The 14,338-nt window shown below is 50.8% G+C and overlaps 7 protein-coding genes across 7 annotated transcripts; 2 read left to right on the top strand and 5 right to left on the bottom strand.

Annotated features, from left to right (window-relative positions):
- Positions 1 to 1,086: 1,086 nt before the first annotated feature.
- Positions 1,087 to 3,037, bottom strand: BJX68DRAFT_274231 (Zn(II)2Cys6 transcription factor; the record flags this gene model as incomplete). Its single annotated transcript, XM_071047615.1, has 6 exons — positions 2,939 to 3,037; positions 2,788 to 2,882; positions 2,308 to 2,734; positions 2,173 to 2,235; positions 1,394 to 2,118; positions 1,087 to 1,336 (listed from the first exon to the last, which is right to left on the bottom strand). The coding sequence occupies exons 1-6, from the start codon at positions 3,017 to 3,019 to the stop codon at positions 1,087 to 1,089; spliced, it is 1,641 nt and encodes a 546-aa protein (XP_070892450.1). The 5' UTR covers positions 3,020 to 3,037.
- Positions 3,038 to 3,201: 164 nt separating this feature from the next.
- BJX68DRAFT_259668 (NmrA/HSCARG family protein) lies at positions 3,202 to 4,407 on the bottom strand (the record flags this gene model as incomplete). Its single annotated transcript, XM_071043742.1, has 5 exons — positions 3,202 to 3,270; positions 3,323 to 3,495; positions 3,552 to 3,741; positions 3,815 to 4,300; positions 4,363 to 4,407. The coding sequence occupies 5 exons, from the start codon at positions 4,405 to 4,407 to the stop codon at positions 3,202 to 3,204; spliced, it is 963 nt and encodes a 320-aa protein (XP_070892449.1).
- Positions 4,408 to 4,734: 327 nt separating this feature from the next.
- Positions 4,735 to 5,655, top strand: BJX68DRAFT_273174 (SDR family oxidoreductase; the record flags this gene model as incomplete). The annotated part of the gene is made up of 4 exons (XM_071047380.1): positions 4,735 to 4,771; positions 4,826 to 5,360; positions 5,431 to 5,530; positions 5,584 to 5,655. The coding sequence occupies 4 exons, from the start codon at positions 4,735 to 4,737 to the stop codon at positions 5,653 to 5,655; spliced, it is 744 nt and encodes a 247-aa protein (XP_070892448.1).
- Positions 5,656 to 5,947: 292 nt separating this feature from the next.
- BJX68DRAFT_259666 (Endoribonuclease L-PSP/chorismate mutase-like protein) lies at positions 5,948 to 6,442 on the bottom strand (the record flags this gene model as incomplete). Its single annotated transcript, XM_071043741.1, has 2 exons — positions 5,948 to 6,279; positions 6,331 to 6,442. 2 exons carry the CDS (start codon positions 6,440 to 6,442, stop codon positions 5,948 to 5,950), a joined length of 444 nt encoding a protein of 147 aa, XP_070892447.1.
- Positions 6,443 to 7,054: 612 nt separating this feature from the next.
- BJX68DRAFT_249977 (aromatic alcohol reductase) lies at positions 7,055 to 8,234 on the bottom strand. Its single transcript, XM_071042189.1, has 2 exons — positions 8,095 to 8,234; positions 7,055 to 8,027 (listed from the first exon to the last, which is right to left on the bottom strand). Exons 1-2 carry the CDS (start codon positions 8,122 to 8,124, stop codon positions 7,110 to 7,112), a joined length of 948 nt encoding a protein of 315 aa, XP_070892446.1. The 5' UTR covers positions 8,125 to 8,234; the 3' UTR covers positions 7,055 to 7,109.
- A 599-nt stretch (positions 8,235 to 8,833) lies between these two features.
- On the bottom strand, positions 8,834 to 10,140 carry BJX68DRAFT_274230 (uncharacterized protein; the record flags this gene model as incomplete). Its single annotated transcript, XM_071047614.1, has 4 exons — positions 8,834 to 8,932; positions 9,137 to 9,577; positions 9,801 to 9,903; positions 10,010 to 10,140. 4 exons carry the CDS (start codon positions 10,138 to 10,140, stop codon positions 8,834 to 8,836), a joined length of 774 nt encoding a protein of 257 aa, XP_070892445.1.
- A 2,664-nt stretch (positions 10,141 to 12,804) lies between these two features.
- On the top strand, positions 12,805 to 14,337 carry BJX68DRAFT_25311 (uncharacterized protein). Its single transcript, XM_071042669.1, has 2 exons — positions 12,805 to 13,255; positions 13,310 to 14,337. The coding sequence occupies exons 1-2, from the start codon at positions 12,963 to 12,965 to the stop codon at positions 13,887 to 13,889; spliced, it is 873 nt and encodes a 290-aa protein (XP_070892444.1). The 5' UTR covers positions 12,805 to 12,962; the 3' UTR covers positions 13,890 to 14,337.
- Position 14,338: the final 1 nt, after the last annotated feature.

Below are 14,338 nucleotides of genomic sequence, written 5' to 3'. Positions count from 1 at the left end.
CGGACGGGGTGATACAGAACGGCTAAAATGGCTGAAAGCCTGGGACCAGGATGCTAGACCCTTTTTCTGGCCCAAAGCACTTACGGAATCCCTATTTGGGTGGAGAGGCCCCACATAATGCAGTCTGATCGCTGAAACCTGAAACCGGACCCGTCGTCCGGACAAGGGTCTCGCTCACGTTCGGCAGTGCAGGTGATACTCTCAAAGCCGAGGGCCTATTAGGCTCGGACTTTACTCCACACCCACCGCTGAACTTCTAAGCGAGCAGGATTCGTATGGCAGTACCGGCGGCTAAATCGTACAACGGGTTAACCTTGCCTAGATACATAGTACCAGAAAGTTGCCGGTTCACTGGTAGCTCCGAGTTGCTGCCATTATACCACTTTACAGGCCCATATAGTATCGTGAAGTGCCATTGGTTCAATGTGACCCTGTGCATACAAGTCGGAGATCCATATCCCAAGTAGCAGCACTGCCAGTTCGATTTCCACAAACGGAAATAATCTCGGCGGGCCGACGGGATTTTAGCCGTCGCAGCCCAGGCCTCTTGGCCTGTTTCATCAGAAAGCAGAATTTACACCCTCTCTGGCTTCTACTACGGTCTACTCTCACACGAGGAGGGTGAATGGACACTGCTTTTTGGCGTGATGCTTACTGCTAGGGAATACTTGGATTTTATGGGACTGACACGCCAAAGTGAGGCTTTTCTTCGTGCTACTTCTAGAGCTGCCGCGACATGTTGGGTAGTAAGTTGCCTGGAACGCGGTGTACGAGCACAAATACCCCATCCACAAATCCACCGCAAGACGCGTGCACACCTAGTCCCGCTCGCCAAAAGCAAAGCCTGTTTCTTAGATCCTACCTCGGTAGCAAATCTTGATCGCGATGGTCCTGGATCGCTGCTCCGTCAACGGGCACTATTGCAGTAAATCATCGCAGTACGTAAGACAGCCTTAGTACAAACAGGTCAGCGTCTGATAAGCTGCACTGGTGTAGAGTTTTAATGTATCACAAACAACTACGGCATTGCTCCTGGGACCGCGCTGTCCTTTGCAGTGGATGTAGCGGGCTAATGTTAATTGTCTGTCAGGGGGCGTTGCCTTGTGACCTAGATATAGCGCGCACGCAAATACTCCCAAGTTCCGTGGTGAGCCCGTCGAGATATTGCAGATGAATGACCTCACCGAGAGTTCGATTTCGGACTGGAATGCTGCGAATTAAACGGGGAACGTTTTGTAGCAAATTTATGTTGTCCGCCGTGTCTGGATCGTGCAGATCAGAGATGATATTACAGAAAAGGGTAAGGACGGCGGTGATGGCATAAAAGAGGACGATCCTATTTTTTCGGACATCAGTCGGTATCAAAGCTTTTCGTTAGGTATCAGCGTCATACCGGAAGCATTCCCCGTGCACGAGAGGCAGCACCCGCTCTAGGTACCACAGCGTCGAGCGACTCGCCGCGATGGAAAGCCTCGTACTAGAGGCAATCCCGGCAGGTATCGGCCCCGCACGATCGCATCTACTGCTCGCTTGGTGGATGACAGTTACGCAATAGTAATATGCGAGGCGCAACATGACCGTTATCGTGTTGAGGTCGGCGCTGACCGGGGTCGCGGGGAAGAAATACAGGGTCGGCCGGAACGCCGCAGGCAGCGAAACTCTCCATTGCTCCAACTTCTCGTCAAGGTTTCGGATGCTTGAAAGGAGTTCGGGGGCGGACTTTTTGAGAGAGTGAGCGGTATACAGGTCCTGGTGGACTTGAGACTTGAGCATTGAAAGGCAGAGATCCCACGGGAATAGGGGGGTTGTATGTTCATATCTCTGTGGTGTGTTTGGTTGCAGATTGCTGTCGCGCAACCGCACATAGTCTGGAGGCAGGGTGAGGTCACAATGAGTATCGTTTATACAGGGTGGTTGGCCGGTCCGTAGGCATATGTCTTTGTCAAATGAATAGCACAGCCAAAACAGATCGCGTAGATGGCATTCCCGATTGCATTTATCGTAAGCCAGCGGGCTGGTAGGTGGTACATGAGCTCCTAGTGTGTAGAGAAAACGAGTGGCGATTGATAGAGTCGTTGCTGCCGACTGAAGGTCCCCTACAAAGTATTGGAGTTGCACCTCGCAGCCTTGATCAGTGACGCAAACAAGGTCACAGGAAAAGACGATACTCACCAGCATGATTAATGACTGCAGCCCGTCGAGTGTCATCTGCTGAATCACCGCAGTGAGGAAGCTCTACGCAGCCGAAGCATACGAGCGACAGTCCATGGTGCCGAGTATAGTGCATTCAAAGCCAAACAACGAGACAAGCGAGAGAAAAGCGTAGATGCAGGCTTTGGCACTGGCGGAACCCGCTGGCTGAGCGGGACTGTAAGCAAGGTCCAGGGTATCTTTGAAGATCGACCTGCTAACGACGGGGAAAACCAGACTCTCAGGGGACGAGGTGTAAACCACGATTAGCATTTCCACGTTGGATCTATGCGGAAGCTCAGGGAGCGGAGCTGACGAGTCCGGCAGTTGCGGCCAAGGGAGCTCCAGCGACAAAAGCTTGTCAAAGACATTGCGTTCCCCAACCTGAGCCTCAATCCAGCGTTGACCCTGCTCAGAGAAGACATAGTGCCCCCTGAAGTAGGCCAGATTGTTGAGAATGACATTGCCTGGTCCCGCTCGCGACTGAAGTGTGCTTTGCACACCACGATCCTCTCCACTAGGCTCTGGTAGAGTAACCGGCTTCCTGGGCACATCCATCAGCCAGGGGTCTTGAGCCCGCGCGTGAGTATACTGTACCCTGGGACTGTGCAGCCCCAGATTCGGTTGTAGGTACAGGCGAGGTTATGATGCTCGCACCAGTTGCACTGCGGGGACTTTGCATCGCACTGAATCTGTCACGGCCAAATCAGACGAGGTTGTCCCGAGAGGACGCAGCACATCGGGATACCTTCTTCCTGGAACAAGAGTCGCATGCTCTTCGCCTTGACCTCCCAGGAGGCTTCGACTTATCAGGGAGAGTAGCCCGCATGATTTACGTCGCCAGAACAGAACCCGCGGGTAGATCAAAGTAAAGAAACGATCCAGACATTGTGACTTATTTATTTTAGTTTGGTAGCCCCCCGCTGACTAATCGGGTTGGACTTGTCTATGGCTCCACCGACTCCACACCATAGGTGGATCTTGTCTACGCTCCGTCTTCGGATAATTACACTAACGCTTGCCCAGCAACGTGTGCTGGCGAATAAAGTCGGACCATGACTGGAGTACCAGGCCAGGTATCTAAAAGTTGCCATCGTCAGCTTGGCACATGCAATGCTGGAGCTCAACCTACCTCTCGTGCCTGCACAAAAACTTGCCTCGCATATACATTTCCGCATTTTTCAAAGATCATCAGTTGCTCCGTGAAGTCCAATGCAATCTCCGCCGACATGCCGTCCCGGGACATGAGGAGCTGTTGGAACTCTTCGGCGCTGGTCGCTTCGTAGCGGGTTGGGAGACCGTAATCTAACAGTGTCAGCCCTGTAGGTAAAAGACAAGAAGGATGACCATGGTAGCCATACATTCCCCCATTTCAGCCAGCTTCTCTGCTTCCGAGAGGGCCTGCGCCCAGAACGCGATGGTCTTGGTGAAGTAGACCGAGCCGGCCTCGAGGACAAGGTGGACCAACTTGCCGGTATCAGCGATTGCAACATTGGGCAGAACGGTATTGGGACTGTGCGGGAACCGGAGAGTGTACGTTCCATTTTCGTCCTGCACCAAAAAAAAAAAAAAAAAAACTCAGGTAAGCATTTCACATTGATAAACGAAGGAGAAGCCATCCTACCTTGACAGGAAGATACCGGTCCGGGGTGGTCAGACAGTTTTCAAAGTAGTTAGGGAAGAGAATCGTCGTCGTCTTGGCCCACAGCTCCGGCTTCTCCGTTCGGATATAGTCGGTGATCAGGCTCTTTCCCTTCCAGTGGTGAACATTGAGGAATTTGCCCTCGGACAGGGCGACAGGGTCGGGCAGCGCGCTCCAGACAAGGTGCTGCAGAGTTGCTGTTGCAGCGGCTGCATCGACAATAGCCTTACCCTGCGCAATCTCTGCCTCGGCGGACTGCTTCTGCCAGAAATCGGTCAGGGCATAGATGGCGTGTGCGCCGGCAAATGCGACCAAGAGGGCTTCTTTGCCACTCTCCAAGTCAGCGCGGTGGAGCTCAACGCCGCGGGCAGCGAGTTCCTGCGCAGCAGCCTTGGTCGGGTCGCGGGTCATTGCTCGAACATGGTAGAGCTCAGGGTGCTGCAGGAGCTCTGCGACAACAGACCCGCCCTAGTACCATTATGCCAGTAAGTAACCTGCGTAGTTGTATGCCTAAGGGAAGAGAAACCTGCCTGAGAGCCAGTGGCGCCAATTATTACAACGGTTCGCTTGGTCATTGTGTCTTTTGCAGTTGGTCAATGCTAAAGAAACAGATTGCCTTCGTGATAGACAAAGCCAGAGGACATAGGGGAAGTTATATAGACATGCCCCAGGAACCATTCCGGTTACTAAGCGGGAGGCGTGCAGTGATCGTCCATGAGATGATTCAAAGAATCAAGGAAAATCTGATTAAAGTCTACTCCACCTTTGTTCGTTCACACCCGCTTAATCATCGGTGAGAACAGGCTAAGTAATCATATACCAGACAGGTATAAGTGATTGCCCATCCGCCCGTTGCCGATTATCCACGATGCAGAGAAACAGCTCAGTTGCAGGACACCACAATGAGCACCGTTGTTCTAATTACCGGCGGTAATCGAGGTGAGTCTATAACAGCTGTGAGTACTGACGATCTGGGATTGACTTGATTCATAGGGATCGGAAAAGGGCTGGTGGCACATTATCTTGCGCAGCCGGCCACGACCGTCATTGCAACGGCGAGGGAAGTCTCATCCCAGAATGCGAGCGCATTTGACACGCTCCAAAGAGGCGACAGGTCTCGTCTGCTTATTGTGCAGTTGAGCGTCGACATCGCATCGAGCATCGCCGAAGCCGCCTCCGTCATCGAGAAGCATCACCACATCCATCACATTGATACTGTCATTTCCAACGCGGGAATCTGCGACCACTGGGGGCCGGTCTTGGAAATGAGGGACGCGGACGTGCTCACCCATTTTCAAGTGAACACGCTGGGACCCCTCCGGCTTTTCCAAGCTCTCGCACAATTGCTGAAGAACGCTAGCGCCCCCAAATTCATCTATATCTCCACAGCCTTGGCAAGCATTTCTGGAATTAACCAAATGAATTCCTGGACCGCTGCGTATGGGATGTCTAAGGCAGCGGGCAACTATCTTATGAGGAAGATTAATGCGGAGAACGGCGACTTGATTACTTTGTCAATTGACCCGGGGTAGGTCCACCCGCACAACAGGCTGTAGGGTTAGAGAGCTGATGCTTTTGGTCTTGTTTCTTCGTGGCAGGCTTGTCCAAACAGATATGGGTGCTAGGGCTGCGCAGTTCAATGGACTGGAAAAAGCTCCCTTGGCGATTGAAGACACCGTCCGCGGAATCACGAATCAGGTATGCTTATAAAGCTCGCTGTGGCCTTTTCGAAATTACTAATGGCTTGGCAGATTGCTGCAGCAACTAAATCGACTACGTCTGGTCAGTTCGTTGATTATAACGGGGTCGAGGTGGCTTGGTAGAGGGATTGAGAGTGACGCACCCTTCAATAGAACCTATGAGCATTTCGCGCAACGTAGTGCGAAGCATATCAGTCCAGGCTTTATATGAAAATACCAAGACCTTTTATATACAGACCATCAAAGTCCTGCATTGACGCACGAAGTAGTGGATAACTAGAAACGACCCGTGCAAGGTAGTCAAGATTCAAGCAACAATGTACATATGCGGGAACATGATAAACCTAGTAAACAGGTCTAACTAGGACCGTATCCCGTAACAAAACAGCAAGACTATCTGGAAAGCCGAATATTCTCACGGAATCCAGACATCGACTTCAAACTCCACCCGGTGCTCTGGAAATGGAAGACTTTCGATCCCCACCATGGTGAACAAGGGCTGATGACGAGGGCACCACTGGCGGATGTACTGGACCATCAGTTGCCGCGCCTGTTCGCGCATGGTCGACAAGCCCACAAAGTACGCGCGCAGTTTCACGACATTATCCCACCCAGTTCCTTTGTCCTTGGTAGCGTTCCCTGCGTGGGCGAGAGTGTGGATGATCAAATCATCGACGTTGCGAAAGGCCTGGGCAATCTGTGCCTCGATGTCTGGTGAAGTGACTCTGGTCAGGGGGTCCATCCCGGCTGTGTGGTGTTAGCGTCTAAACCTATAAGGAGATTCACAGTGTAACATACTCTGCCCGGTGATGACCAGCCGGTCACCAATGATGCAAGCGTCGCTGAAGCCGTACTTTTCGCGGCATTCTTCGCCAAAGCCTGGGAGCGAGTAATAGTTGAAGGAGGACATGCTGTTTAGTGGAAGAAGGTAAGAACCCGGTCTTTGTTTATGTGCTTGCATCACGGCAATTCTTATACTGCCTGTGGCCGTGCTCTGTCCGCTTTGTCAGCGGGGAGCCATAAGGTCACCAATTCCTGGTCAGTCCAGTCATCCTGGTTGATCCAGTCACCCATGGAAAAAGCATCACGCGTTCAAAACATAATTATTTAATCGAATTTAAAGAACTGCCATGCCACGCAGAACATATTGATCCTATTAAAACTTCGTGCGGGCAGAATGTAGGTTATAATACAAGCTTTACACAACTCTAAACTTAAAATATTTAATAAATATTGAAGGTTTCTAATGTCGCATTTAATACTTTACGATTAACTATTAGGATCCTTAGTTTTAAGCAAAATCTTATAACTTTATATATTAACTGCCCGAAAACTAGGAAAAGCCTTAATTAAATATAGTAAACCAAAAAAAAAAAATAAGTATAAGGGTGCTCCAAGGCCTTTATATATATGACGGATGTCTTCCATGCCGAAGAAGATGGCAGTGGAATATGCAGCCCTACTATGTGCGACGCTGCGATTTGACTTGTTCAATGGATGCATGTGATTTTAAGCCATAGTTCTTTGCTACAATGGTATTGTTTCTACCGTCCTCTTACTATTAGTGTCCAGCAGAGTTAAACATTAGATACAATCTTGTCGGAAGCAATCCCGGAAACCCCACTAAGAAGCTTATCTTTGATAGTCTCCTCGAGCCTCTCATTGGGAATTGTTTCAATCCCCAGCCACTCGTTATCCGTCTCTTTGAATCCCGTTTCATATTTCGGGTCCCAAATCACACCCGCCATGAGCGTCGAAACCGCTTGCATAGTGAACTCACCCCTCCTCAGCATATCCATGCCTTCTTCAAATCGGACGTCGGCCTCCTTTTCGTTCACGACCCAGGACTCCGGATCCGAGGAATACTTCTTCGCAATCCCCAACACCTGGTTCTGCGTAACAAGCATGCCATGAACCTGCACGCAGTGCTCCACAACACGCTCCGGCTCTCTCAGCACACCAACGATTGCCCTGGAAACAGTGCGAAACTCAGAGATGCTAAACGAGACCTCGCCGCCATTAACGCGGTCGATTGCGCGGTTCGGTAAGTCGATCATAAACGGCAGGTCGAATGAGTACTCCAGGAAACCACCGCATGCGACAACGGTCCAGGCCATATAATTGCCATCGGTCTGCGCGTGCGCGCGGAGGTAGTTTTCGATGCCGAGAACGTCTGTATAGGGCGGTAGCCGCCGCACTTCGGGCGCGCGCAGGCTCATGGCGTAATCGGCTGGGATGAAGTGTTTGACGCCTGCGGCGATCGCCGCGTCGATGAGCGGTTTCTGGCTGGAGACTGCGACGCCAGCGACGGTTGAGACTACGGCGTCGACTCCGTTTAATGCGGCCTGGAGAATTGACTGCGATGTATAGTCTACCTCGTGGATTTCAACACCAGCTGGGACGTCGTTGAGCGAGGACGACGAGCGCGTTAGGACTGACACTTTGAACCCGGCTTTGAGAAGCTCGTCGACCACAACAGAGCCGAGTCGACCTTTCTGAGCGGGGCGTCTCAATTGTCAGCCTACGAGATTGAGCGGCGTGAACGATTTCCATGGGACTTACACCGGCTAGGGCCACTTTGGAGATGGACATGTTCTGTATTTGGACTGGCCGTAGAGACTCTGTGAAATTAAAATTTTGGACTTTGCTTTGATACAAGTAATGGCGGAAGAGGGCTGTGAGAAGAAGGAACGGACCCCGCGCGATTCAGCTGAAAGATTTAAGGAGACGACACGTGGGGCCCAGAAACACGAAGGTCTAGTCTGTCAGAGCGGGGAACAAGTTGGATGTCAGAATTTAGTTGCGGCTGTGCACTTGTACGTATCGCCTTAGCACCGCGGCATATACTCGGGGAACCACCGCCGGAGTTTATTGGCTACGTCGGATTTAGGATAGGCAAGTGAAGTGACTTGTCATCAAGGACGAACAGGATCCCCAGTAAATGCAGGATATCTATGCCCATCAATTAACTGCTACTTCAAAATCAAGCATTTGTCGAAGCTTCTGACTTTCGATTTTACCCCGCAGTAGGGCATCCCTTCAAACGGGATGTTCAGGTACATTAGAAGAAGTACTGGAGGTCAATGATGACTTGAGCCAGCCTAATTCTTAGGCAAAAGAATTATAATTGATTCGCGTCCTACGCGCTATATAGCAATAAACACAACAAGTTGGGTAACTGCGGACAACATTCCATTTCTCAAAAAAATGTCGGGATACTTCTCGCACAGAGTACCAAGTCGATTGCTAGAATTGCGCCCGGGCTGCACTGGGAACACGTAGCCCTAGTACCAGACTAGCTCTATGACGGCCCTCCGTGTCTGTATTCACCTTCAAGTTGCGTTGCAACCTTCTCGGTCATATTTGGCGTCAGCTCAGACGTAGAGTAAGTCCGATTTTGCTGCATATACTTAAGTCCTCTTATCATTGGGAGCTCTCACACGCACCATGAGATGGACAGTCTTTCTATGTTCGGGAGACAATTGGCGTCTACACTATCCACAATCCTTCATGATTCTCTTTCGGACACCAAGACCATTTGGACTTGACGTCTTCTACAGCTTCCTTTGTTTCCTCGATTAGACCACAACGAGGTCCGACCTACTAAACTCTCCCGGTGGCAGAGCGTCAGCAAATCCTTCTGGAGAACCTCCTCCCTCCGCGCCTCCAGCTCCTCAACATCCCAGTTTATCGAAAGGTACCGGCCCGAAAGGAACGATATATCCCTACTCGCAACCCAGGTCCCCACGGCTCCAACCAACTCAAACATGTCCCGTTCAAGCGGGAGGAGAAACTGCAGCGCCTGGATGTCCGTCCACGACGTCTCCACGACGCCGGGATCAATACAGACGGAAGTGACCGTTGGATGCTCCACCTGCACATACTGGGTGAGCTTGGTGTTTGCCATCTTGGACATATTGTACGACGAAAGGCGCGGGATGCCGCCTATCGACGCGTTTATAATGGTTGTTGGTCTGGAGGGCGTGGACCCGACTTTGTGCAGAAACGCCTGCGTCGCGGTCAGGGTGCCTTTGGTGTTGACTTCCTACAGAAAGAACGGTCGGGTTAAATCAGTCCTCTGTAGGTAAAGTGAGTTATTGTCAGGGTACTAGATACTCACATGCGTCTCCCACCAGGACTCAATATCCGAGTCGAAAATCGTATCTGCCGATGCCAACGCACCAGCGTTGTTGATCAGGACACGAGGCACGCCAAATCAATCCACGATCTCATCAAAGGCCTTTGCAATAGCCGCTGCAGTCGGTGACATTGACTGCAATGGAATGGACCTGTGTCACGGGGTTGATCTTTCTGATCAGCTCCTCGGTCTCGGCGAGGTCGTTGGCAGAGCGGCCGAGTGGAGCAATGGCCCTGGCACCGCCTCAGCGAAAAATGCAGCAAATGACTAGTAGCATGGTTTGGTTAGACATTCGAAGGAAACCAATTTATCTTTTCGGTCGATCACCTTACATATCACCCTAGTGCACGACTCGCACCGGTGATGACCACAACCTTGCCAGCCTGGGAATGATCTGGTCGTCGAGGGTCGACAGCCCGGTAAACATCGCGGTGGAGCTTCTTCGTGAAAGCGTTGACCTTTGGGATCATGTGGGGGTCAAGCCAGCGTTGTCTGCCATGGTGGTTGCTTCACCTCATAGCGCAGCTTTATCCAAGGCTCAAGCAGTCAAGCTAGGAAGATAGTGACAGGCGACCTACTTAAGCAGCAGCTGGATGTGGCCGTACTGTCTAGGTATCCATTAGTTGGGGACTGCGCTGCATTACCGCTGATGCTTCGCATTGAATCAGCGTTGCTAGATCACAGATTCTCCAATGGACGCGGGGTGTCCGTTAGGAGCTGACCCAGTTGCGACGGTCGTGAGTGGACGGCTCGCTTTAAGAAACCAGAGACCCCACAGAAATGGGTCAACCTCAATGGTACCTAATCTACCTGCAGTCGCTCTCCGCGCATCCTGGCAGCATGGCCGTGTAAACTGCGTGGCTTTGAGCTTGCCAGGGCTCAGAGACCTTTGTGATAAAGAAAATTGCGGACGTTCGAGACCGTGGTAAACATAACCCTTCCATCAGAGCTAGGATAGTTGCTAGTGATCTCTTATCTCCATATCCGTATGGGTGGTGCATTCAGGCACATGGAGAATTGACCTTCCTGGAAAGTCTGTGCCCAGGGTTGTCACAACCTTACCCCAATCAGCAAGCCGCTTTGTTTGTTGGAATTCATAAGGTGGCAATATTAACGTAATTCCCGGTCGATCCGCTCACCCACCAAAAAATCATCGCGAGTTCAACGCGTAGTTATTCAACCACCAACCATGCCACGAAAACCGCGTCGACCTCGTCCAAATTTAGCTGAGCAAGAGGGGAGGATCCAACTTGCAATACAAGCTTTAAATAAACGCGAAATTCGAAGTATTCGTCGAGCTACAGAGGTTTTTGAAGTACCTTACTCAACACTTCGCGATCGCATTAAGGGACATGAATTTAAGGCAGAACATCGCAACCACACATTCCGACTCTCTGAAACTCAGGAAGAGGCTTTAGTTGAATGGATATTATCTAGAGATCGACGAGGAGTCGCTCCTAGGGTCTCGCATGTGCAGCAAATGGCATATCTTCTTCTTGAAGCAGATTCGACAACTCCCCCTACCCCCCTTGGGAAGAACTGGGTTACTGGCTTTATTAAACGCCATGAAAGCATTAAAAGTCGATTTGCTCGCAAGTACAACTATCAGCGCGCCCTCTGCGAGGATCCTAAGGCTATAAAACAGTGGTTTGAGACCTTAGAGGCCTTGCGCAAGGAGAATGGTATCCAGCATCAAGATATCTACAACTTTGACGAAACCGGCTTCGCTATGGGCCTAATTGCAACCTCGCGGGTTGTCACAAGAGCTGAGATGCTTGGAAAGCCTCATCTTATTCAGCCAGGCCAGCGAGAATGGGTCACTGCGATCGAATGTATTGGGGCGATGGGATATATTGTTCCACCTTCCATAATCTTCAAAGGGAAGGTTCATATTGAGGGATGGTTCGAAGAACTAGGTCTCCCAGGTGACTGGAGGATTGAACTAAGCGCTAATGGATGGACTACCGATCAAATAACCCTCCGGTGGCTTCAACACCAATTTATTCCTCATACAACTGAGCGCACAGTTGGAAGTCATCGATTGCTCGTCCTAGATGGTCATGGGAGTCATCTAACTCCTCAATTTGATAAGATGTGCAGAGATAATAAGATTATCTGCATCTGCATGCCTTCGCATTCATCGCACCTGCTTCAACCACTAGATGTTGGTTGCTTTGGGCCATTAAAGCGAGCTTATGGAGGCCTAGTTGAAGCAAAGATGCGCCTGGGCTTCCATCATATCGACAAACATGACTTTCTACAGGCCTATCCAGAGGCTCGCGATAAGGTCTTCAATATCCAGAACTCTCAGAGTGGCTTTCGCGCAGCTGGGATAGAACCTTATGATCCTGAAGAGGTCTTAAAGCGCTTTAATTATTCATTATCGACCCCTACCCCCCCTCCAAGCCGCGGAGCTTCGACAGCATCCTCTATGCTTGCTACACCTCATACAGTTCGACAGCTACATAAGAAAGCTTCCTCTATTAAGAAGATGCTTACTAGGAGGTCCCAAAGTCCTTCTAGTCCTTCTAAACGTGCTTTAGATGAGCTTATAAAGGGTTGCGAACTTGCTATCTACAATGCTGCCTTCACCCTGAAGGAATTGAATGATCTCCGCGCAGAAAGTCAAGTTCAAGCGCTTAAAAAGAGTCGATCTAAACGTCAAATGGCTCCTGCACAGGGTCTGCAAGTTCAAGAAGCAAGAGACTTAATTTCATTAAGAAATGAGCAATTAAATCAGGAAGATGGTGGTGATGAAGCAACTAATCAAACTACTCCGCCACCTTTACAACCTCGAAAACGTGCCCCACCGACCTGTTCTGAATGTAATATTCAGGGGCATACTAGAACTAGATGTCCTAATCGTCGCGCGACTTAGTTTACTGTATTTAATTAAGAATTGAGTTGTTGGGAATAGCTTCAAGTTCAACGGTAGATATATATTTTGGTGGGTGAGCGGATCGACCGGGAATTACGTTAGCCGACGAACCCTGGTGGTCCGTCTTGGCTTTCATTTCGACTAGCACCAATTCATCCACGGAGGTTCATGAGGCTTAGGCTGCTATTCGGTTAAGTCAGGGTCCTGTGCTCTGCTAACCGTGAACGGTTCCCGACAACCTGGCAAGGGGCCCGCAGGCTCGGCAACCACAGCGCCATTATAAAGCCATCGCTCTCCCAGCCACTTGTGCGGTATTTAAAACAAATCCATCATTGCACGCTTACCGTCGAGCGAGTTAATTCCTACAACTCACTTCTACTGCTCGACGAATTGTAGACCAACGAAACCCGCAAAATGTCCAGTACAGCAGCATCCGACTTCGCCTTCACAACCCCCTATGTTCAGGCCGACGCTTGCTGGGACCTTGTTGGCGGGAGCCGGGCCACGACCGTGACTGACGGGACAACGTACTACAAGGAGGCTACGGATCTCTACACCGAGTGTCTGCCACCAAGCTGGAGGACAATCCCTCCCGAGAGTCGTTACTCGCCGAGCCCTGCGGTGTGTCCGCAGGGATGGAGGTATTGGAGTATCGCTACGAGTGAGGTGCAAGACCAGATTGTGACTACAGCGTGGTGTTGTGATTAGTACGTGGGTGTCTGATACGTTTGTTTGGGAACTACTTAAGCTAATTAGGACAGCTATAAAGACCTCTACACACTCAACGACTATCCACTCTACGGCTACTCAAAACCCTGCGTCCAAAGTGAGGGCGGAGAGATTTACGTCCATACACCGTGGCATATCACCTGGCAGGAGTCCGATCGATCGAGTCTACGCTACGAGCCGCCGACTGTAGATCCAGATATGATGATAGCTACCTGGTTACCAGGGATAATTGGTGCAGGGCCTCCAGAGCAAGTTCCATTACCTACACCATCAGAGCCCGAGCCCGAGCCAGAGGCCTCGGTGACAGCACCACGGGACTCGGTCTCGACGTCATTCTCGCCATCCGCCATACCTTCTCCAACGAGCCCTGGCTCTAACTCTTCAACACCCGAGAACCCGGGCCCCTCCGAAGAGCAAAACAGACCATCACAGTCGACGCAGGACGCAGAGCCGACATCGACTGGCAATGAGTCCGTTTCGCCCGATGAGCCTTCAATAACACCGACAGGCGGCGGTGCGTCCATATGTGTGCCACGCATGGGAGCTATGCTGGCTCTAGGGCTCACGCTGAGTCTAGCGCTCGGGGCGAGAATTCTCGGACTGGACCTATGAGGTTACTCGTGCAGGACTCGAGTAATGGGTGAGATTGCACTAGAATGAACCTGTCGGAGGAAGGGCGGAGAAACGGAAAGATTAGACGATATATTCGAGCGAAGTCGAAGGCTAGCGAGCATGTATACTTATAGGAGTACGGGGATAGGCCTTGGAATGAGCGGCATGGCCATTCCGGTAGGTCCGTTAACCCCTGCTTTCATGGGCGGAAAGTTCATAGATTGAAGAAGCACCAAGGGCGGCCGCACATGTGATTTCTGCGTCTTATAAGCTGTTCTTAACTTTACCTTGACTACTCATCTGATTAAAGATAATGTCGCGTGTTGGTGGTCTGTTTGCATATACGCGTGATTTCCTGTTCGCTTTTCGCTGGCGAGTTGGTTTTCTCTCGACCTCTTTTCAAGACACGGCCTGGGGACGTCAGACTTACACGGATATGGCTCAATAGA

Source organism: Aspergillus pseudodeflectus, assembly GCF_044049435.1.
Source record: "Aspergillus pseudodeflectus strain CBS 756.74 chromosome Unknown BJX68scaffold_101, whole genome shotgun sequence".
Lineage (NCBI taxonomy): Eukaryota > Fungi > Ascomycota > Eurotiomycetes > Eurotiales > Aspergillaceae > Aspergillus > Aspergillus pseudodeflectus.
This window is presented reverse-complemented; position numbering and strand designations above follow the sequence as displayed.

Excerpts from the sequence above, each read along its gene's own strand:
- BJX68DRAFT_25311 (XM_071042669.1), top strand. The coding sequence starts at position 12,963 with ATGTCCAGTACAGCAGCATCCGACTTCGCCTTCACAACCCCCTATGTT. Across the intron at positions 13,256-13,309 it reads ACAGCGTGGTGTTGTGATTA|CTATAAAGACCTCTACACAC; the intron begins GTACGTGGGTGT and ends TAATTAGGACAG.
- BJX68DRAFT_249977 (XM_071042189.1), bottom strand. The coding sequence starts at position 8,124 with ATGTCCATCTCCAAAGTGGCCCTAGCCGGT. Across the intron at positions 8,028-8,094 it reads CCAAAGTGGCCCTAGCCGGT|AAAGGTCGACTCGGCTCTGT; the intron begins GTAAGTCCCATG and ends CGCCCCGCTCAG.